The 7,974-nt window shown below is 31.7% G+C and overlaps 1 protein-coding gene across 1 annotated transcript; it reads right to left on the bottom strand.

Moving 5' to 3' along the window:
* Positions 1–3,327: 3,327 nt before the first annotated feature.
* On the bottom strand, positions 3,328–7,320 carry LOC111211798 (lipoxygenase 2, chloroplastic-like). The gene is made up of 7 exons (XM_048735911.1): positions 6,964–7,320; positions 5,941–6,765; positions 5,757–5,842; positions 5,281–5,391; positions 4,838–5,139; positions 4,488–4,754; positions 3,328–4,193 (listed from the first exon to the last, which is right to left on the bottom strand). Exons 1-7 carry the CDS (start codon positions 7,286–7,288, stop codon positions 3,434–3,436), a joined length of 2,676 nt encoding a protein of 891 aa, XP_048591868.1. The 5' UTR covers positions 7,289–7,320; the 3' UTR covers positions 3,328–3,433.
* Between the last annotated feature and the right edge of the window lie 654 nt (positions 7,321–7,974).

Genomic DNA, 7,974 nt, shown 5'->3' with positions numbered 1-7,974 from the left:
TATTTAATTTTGATTTTTTAAATAAAAATACGCTGCCAACAAAAATATATATATATTTTTTAATAATAAATATTTAATTTGTTACATGTTTGATGGAAACATATCTGTATATCTCTTAAACAACAACAGTAACCCAACCCATCATATAATCATACAAATGATAGAATTCTTAACCCATTTTCTTATTTATTTTTTGCTGAGTTATATATATTCTTTTTTGATATTTCGTTTTAAAATACTTATTTGATAAATTAAATTATAATTAAAAATATTAAAAATATTGTATTTTATAATCTCATTATATCTTATATGTTTGATGAAAATATGCAATCACGAAAACAACATCATTCCGATCCTATATAATCATACAAATAATATAGTTTTAAAAAATTTCTCTCAAGTTAAATATATTAAGTTATCTATATTTTTTATTTTGTAATTATTTTAATTATACGATGAAATGTAAAGAAAAACATTATTAAATCTTTTTAATCTTAAATAAATTAAAGCGAATTAAAATTAATTTAACATGAATTATTTGACTGTTAAAAACTTACTACTAATTTTTTTAACTTTGATATTATAAAAGAAATATACACCTGGCCTTCATGGACCAATCGGGGTTTGGATCAGAATCAATCAGTTATTAAAATTTTCAATTTTCCGGTTTAGTAAGCTTAAGATTCAGTTTGAGTGTAGTCGGATTCGGATTTGGGTATAGTATCATTTCCAAAAAACCGGTAGAACCCAATATAATTTTGGATTTTGGTTTGGATTCAATGAAATTTCAGTTTATGACTTTCATCCCCATTTCTATATTATAAAAGTTCAGTTCGGATTCTTTTCGGGTTTAGTCAGGTTAGGATTCGGTTCGGATTGATTTGGGTTTAGTAACATTTCTATAAACCGGTAGAACCCAATATAATTTTAGGTTTTAGATCTTAATTGGTTTTTCAGTTCCAAAATTTGTACACACAAATCAAATAGAGATCTAGTGAAACAAAAACCAAAAATAAAAAATTGAAATGAAAATTGTGAAATGAACTTGGTACAAATTCCTTATGGTTCTAGTGTAATTTTAGACAAGATCAATTAGAGAATAAAGACAATGAAATAGAGAACAAATCTCAAAAACTATGTTTAAACACATTATATTCGATAAACCCTAAGAACAAACACACCTAACCCGGTAAACGCAACTATACAGAAGAAAGAAGAGCAGCAAATACCAAAATATGTTAAACTAAATATTTGAATTCATTATTCATGTAATAGCTACTTATTTTAGGTATTCAATTAAATCTCGATTATTTTGGGTACTTATTTGGGATTAAGTTTGGATTTAGTAAGAGTATTTTTTCTGGAATTTTAATTTTTAGATTTTTTTCGAATATCCATTTGGGTTCAGATTATTTTAATATTAAAATAGGTATGTAACCAATAATAATAAATTTGATTCGTATTTGTTTGTTAAAATAAGTTTTTGGTATTTTCATTTTTATTCTTATTATTCAGCTGCAATAATAACATTTATTTGTTATCTAAGTTCAAAATATCTGCTTCTAAAAGAGAATATTTTCAAAATATTATTTTTGTTTACAACAAGCATCTTTTATTTATAAAAGTTTTAAATTAACTCTATTTACTTTTAATTTTTTCAAGAGTTTTAGAGAATTATAACTTTATTTAGATTAAAATTCTTTAAAAGACTATAAAGTAAAGAAAATTGTGATTTAATATTATCAAAACTGTATTTTCCAAAATGGTATGTCTTAGTTATAACTTTTAAAGTTAAAAGACCATTTGAAAATAACAATTATGATTTTATAATAAAGAAAATAGAAATATCTATTTTAAAGTAAAAAATATAGATTGACTGTAGCTTATTTTTCTCTATTATACTATTTAGAAATGAAAATAACAATAAATAGGAAATGTTCTTGTTTTATACATTACTTATTAAAGTTTTGTTTGGCAATGGTTGGTATGTTTGAATGTTTATTCAGTTATTATAAGAGGTATTTTCTGTATAATTATACATATATCAATAATTTTATTTACTTTTATTAATATAATATTTGATTAAAATAATATGTAAATTTGGGTTCGGTTTAACATTCTTGTGCTTTTAACTTATTTTGAAATTTTGTAGGTTTTAATAATTCCAAGAATTTGGTTTAATAACATCACTTTATATTAACAGTTATATATATATATATATATATATATATGTCTATTTAATTAGAGCATTATGTATAATATAATATAATAAACACTGGTTAAAGATAATAACATATTTTAAAATAAAATATTAATGTTGTTATCCAAAACTAATGTTTTTAAATTTATAAAATTTAAATTTATAAAATTGAAAGATTCACAAAATAGTACATTTATTATTTTAAAATTGAAAGATTCACAAAACATTCACAAAATATTATAAATTTAATGTTTTATTTTAATATTTTGATCTTTAAACTTATAGCATATTTATGGAGAAATTTTATGTTTACCACTTTCATGGTACTTTTCATCTTTACCACCACTAAAGGGACATTTTCAAAAATATCTTCTTCATTAAGTGACAAAAGACTCTTATACACTTGTTATCTATTTATATAATAAATCATTATTTAGATAAAAAAAATAAAAAAGATAAAAAATAAAAAATAAAAAAAATTAATGTTTTCGAATTATATTTTTTCAAGTTCGAACTTTTTTTATAAATTTTTATTTTTTGAATTTTTATTTTCGGAATTTGTTTATATATTTTTTCAAAATTTCTTTTTAAAAATCAAAAATTTTGTTTGAAACTATTTTTTAAAAACAAATTTATATTTTTTAAGTATTTATTTATATATTTATTAGAATCATAAATTTTACATTCCAAAAATCCTACTCCACCATTCAACTATAAACCATAAGTCTAGATTAGTTAACCCTACGTTTATATGAAAGGTATAAGTATCTTTTACTTTTCATTAAAAGTGATTGTAAAAATGATTAGTATAAACATGAAAAATAATGTGGTATTTGTGGCAATTTCCCTACATCTATTAATAATTATCTATAAAAGAATTATGTATGCATGTGCATGCAAAACACATAGTTTCATTAATAAAGTTTCTGTATTTCTTTATGTTTGTTTGAAAATTGATTCCTTTTTTTAAAAAAAAATTCAACAATTTTCTAAAAGTTTTCAGGTTGTTTTAATAGGCCTTACGTTACTAGACTTGAATACAATCTTCAATAGGTCAGGCCAACTTGGTGTACTCGTTTCCCTACGTCCAACAATATTTGGTCCAATAAACATAAAACAAGGTACCCTTGAGAAGGTTGAGATTCATTATTTATTAAGAAAGCAAGAAACATAGATGATAATTTGGAAGAAACATAGATGAACTTCCAATGCATTTGATCAAAATGCGTTAGATCAAATAGACACACTGTAGGGAACACCCATCCCAGTAACGCCTGGTTCAGAGATAGGCTTTAAAAGCTCGTACTTAACAACACCTGCTCCAGTTCGATTCTTTAGAGAAACATTCACGTTCCTCTCATCTATCACTCCTTCTAGGTATTGGAGCTTGCCTTTGAATCGTTCATATGCAGCATAGATGATAGGTTCGTGGGCCCAAGATGCTTCTGGGTTTTCTCCTAGGTACTCTTCATCTGGTGAATGTGCAGATAGAAGATCCAAAGTCAACATCACTTTGGTCGCCTGCTTCTTCGACGGGAATGTCTTAAGCATGGTCTTCTCTGGCTCGTCATAGAACTCTTTTAGCACTTCCTCTGTCGGCTCTTCCACTGGCATTTTGGTTCTTGCTGTGGTTGGTCGGTTGGGAAAGTATCCACCATACCCGTACTGTCCAAAGTTTACAGCTGCATGGTGACCTGAAGCCACCCATGCAATCGTAGTCACCACGCCAATCAAGTCATCTTGGGTTTTGAGATCAGGCCACCATGGTTCATTTTTCTTGTCTCCATGCCCTATGTTCTTCACTTCATTCCACCATTCTTTGAGTTCCTCATCCGACCTGACCTGTTCCGCATCTGGATAATAGTGCTTCACATAGTCTGTTACCCATTCCTTAAGTGCATCCCACAGCATTAGACCGTCATTCGCAAATGGGTAATCTGGTATCGTCAGGCGTACCCCATGTTCCGCTGTCTCGTCTTCCACAGCCAGCCCCCTTTGATATCACAATTTTTTTATGTAAAATATTTGCTAGCATAATTATTATAAATCAGTGTCCAAGAACTCGTTAGATGCACGTTAGGCGTTTTATATTAGGTTATTACTAGGAAGGTGCCTAAACCTATTTTGAACGCTTAAATCAATCTTACTTATTTTAAAAGTAGGTATAGAAGAATTGATTAATTTAGATCCAATTTGCCGATTAGGCAAGCGGACCGTCTAAGCCGATTTTTAGAACACTTAAATTAATACTTACAAAGAAATAAGTATAATCTTAGTAATTACGTACCTGCTGATGAGGTCTGCAGGTAAGCCTTCCCTGTCAAACCTCCATAGTTTATCATAGACATCTGAACTCAGCTCTAATGAATATTTTCCGGGCCAGAAACACGACTCAATGATTCCACCTGCGTTGACGAGACTTTGGCGTGCACGAGCATTGATCTCCATTGTGTAGCGGAAATGGGGATGCAAAAGCCTATAAATAGGATGCATGGCACTTAGTTGTCTGTTTGCCGCTATAATATATGGCTCCATACAGCAATGAGTCCTCAGCCTGTAAAATTAATGTCTATACAGTTAAACCTAAATACTGTTGTCAACAAAATAACCATTTGTAGGATCTAGTTTGTCCAATACCAGTGGGAAATAAGCTGGTGATAACCAGCGTCATGAGAAATAGCGTGAGTCTTAGCAAGACTCCATAGCCAGCAGGAGGTAGCATCATAGCCTGGCGTGAATACCTGCCTCCATTGGGGCTTGTTTACATCTTGGGGACGAGTCAACTCAATGGCAACAGGTCTCAGTGTGCTATCATCGCTGAGGAAGAATAGCGCTCGAGAAGCATATAAGGTGCTATCATCCAACTCTCTCACTTTGTTCACATACGGCAGAAGCAAATCATGATAGTCCAACATGAACAATCTCTTGTTCTCCAGAGCCTGCATGCACACATCCATTGATATTTATTCATTATGGAAATATATACTCCATATGGGTGGGATGGATATATATATATCTTAATTAAGTTTTAATATATCTTAATTAATTTCTTAAAACCTGTGAATATTAATTAATTTTACCTCATCAAATGACATGACTCCTTTGATTTCTCTTTCCACAATCTCACTAGTAATGAGTGAGTTGGGATCACCATAAACCGCAGGGTCTAGTTTGCTTTTTAACGGCCACTCCTATAACAACAGTTAATGTGATCTGATCTTAACTATGGTTTTTAAGATATTTTGAAAAGAAGTATACACAGCTGTTGTTTTTTCATTGATCAAAACAAAAAAAGAAAAAGAAAAATTAAACTGAAAACACTATATAATATTTTTACCACTAAAAACTCCAAACGGGTTTATCCGTGTGTTTGATTTAACTCGTAAGTTACCCCGGAGTGGGTTTTAGCTGCCTGTTCTTTGGGCTCTTGTCTCTGGGAATGTATGTTATCCGCCAGCTTATGTACTAAACTATTGTATGAATGAATTTCAATTTGGGAAAAAAAAAAAAAACTCCAAACGGGTTTCACCACCCTTGGAGAAAGCTATAAGCTTACTTGAACTAGCTGAATGCAATAGGGATTAAGGCCAGCAAGTGTCTGGCGAGCAAACTCGTCGTCTCGGATCCATGAAAATCTATCCTCTGAATCAACGTGAATGATACAATAAAGTGAGATATAAATATACAATGGATTTAAAAAAATAATAATAATAAAGAGAGAGAGAAAGTGAGGTTGGTACTGTCAAGGAGAATAGGGGATTCAAACTGGAGAATATCATCAGCTTCAGCAGCAGCTTTGACAAGTCTGGGAATCATAGGAAAAAGGCCAGCATCCTTGGGAAGCTCGATGCCTTCTTCAAAGAGATCTTCTATGGACTTGAAGTGTGGGAAGGGCATGTTGGGATCCACCAAAGCAGCTTCAATCTGTGGGAACACAGCAGGAAGAGCCGCCAAGACAGCCTTGCCCGTGAATGTAGCGCCCTTGATTGTTGTGAACTCCTCGTCTCTGGGGACATAAAATTCCCCTTTGCGTGTCTCAATGGAGGGGTATTTGCGGCTTGGTTTGCGACCAGTCTTGCACCGCCTTGGGTATGGGTGAGAGAGGCCTCCAATAACTGGACGGGCAAGTTCTGGATCTTTTTCAGGATCACCCACATCGTTGTACATGTCATAATCGTAAACCCGCTCGAACTTTTCGAATTCACCAGAATGCTTACGGTTCTTGCCTTGCAAGGTCTCCAGCTCCTCTTTTCGCAGCTGTTTAAGAGGCTCGGGAGTTTGGAGAGGCAAGTAGGACTTGTTTGAGAAGAACGTCCGCTTGGTTGGGTCTTCGGACTTGGAGGCCACCCACGAGTTACATGTAAAGGTAACGGGGCCGTCAGGTAGCTCAAGCTTCATTTCCTTGAGGAATATCTCTCTATGGGCCTCGTTTAAAACTCTGATGGCACCCACCGCTCCAAAGTCTTCGGGCATGTCAAACACACACTCGTACTGATCCTCACCATGTGCATCAATCACTAAACGTCGTGCGTGATCCTTCACCGGATCCTTCTCCATAAGCGTCCCTGACATGTGTTCATGACTTGGTTAAGTATCATTACCAATATTCACTAATGATGCATTAGCCTACTATTTTACTTCACGTTATAAATTTATATACTCAAAATGTGATAGCTTATTATGTAAAAATAATAATAATAATAATAATAATAATAATAATAATAATAATAATAATAATATGTTTGCCTGATAATTGTACTCACGGGGGTCAGTCTCGGCGCTAATAAGCTCGACGAGCAGTGATATTCCGAGCAAATCGGTGAAGCCAACGGAAGGTAACAAGCCTTGTTTGGCTGTTATAATTCCCTTCACTTTGATTTTCTTAACTCTTTCTTTCGCTATCCAATCAAAATCAAACTTTGAGGCTGTGACCGTACACCGTCCTCTCAGGTTTGGACGAGGACACAGCTTGTACCGATGTCCTGCCGAGAGGGGGTTGATGAGTGCTGATGGTTTAGTGAACTCAGAGCTGAGATTCTTTGCTATGTTTAAGGTCTGGAGACCGGACGACGCCTCTTTACAAAACATCTTCTATTTTGCTTACTCTCTTGTGCATTCCCGCTACATGTATTTATACAAGTATAGAAAATAACTTTTTCTCATTTCTAAAAGTAGGAAAAAAGTTCTCTACTTACTGAGTCTACGAGTTTGCATGTTACTTTATTGATTATGTGATTACTAACTATATAAATGGATGTGCTTTTAATTAACTTACATAAGAACTAGACAACAGTTATTATATTTCTGATGATATAATAATATTATGTATTTTCTTTATCAATATTTTCTAATCTAACTTGCAACAAATAAGTCATATCAAAAAAAAAAAAAATTTGTGATTCGCCTTCAAATATTTACTCTTTTTATTTACTTGAGAATATCACCGATATATATAAAGACTCAGACAATCTCCAACCCATAGATGAACTATCTTTTTGGATATTCAAATAAAATCTAAAATATGACATCATATCCGCATGGCCACACATGTTTAGTGTCTTTAAATATTTACAACATAATTAGATTAAAATAATTTCTAAATGTTTTTTTTTATATGTCTTAAATCGTCTTGTAATTTATATGTATCAAACTTAATGAAAATATTGTGTTAAATATCAATATGCTGTTATTTTAATTATATATATGATTTAAGTATATCAAATCAGATTGCATTTATTTTTTCCAAACTGTACCATAATTTTGTTACTAAATAT

The sequence above is a fragment of the Brassica napus genome, chromosome A7, assembly GCF_020379485.1.
Source record: "Brassica napus cultivar Da-Ae chromosome A7, Da-Ae, whole genome shotgun sequence".
NCBI classification, from domain to species: domain Eukaryota; kingdom Viridiplantae; phylum Streptophyta; class Magnoliopsida; order Brassicales; family Brassicaceae; genus Brassica; species Brassica napus.
This window is presented reverse-complemented; position numbering and strand designations above follow the sequence as displayed.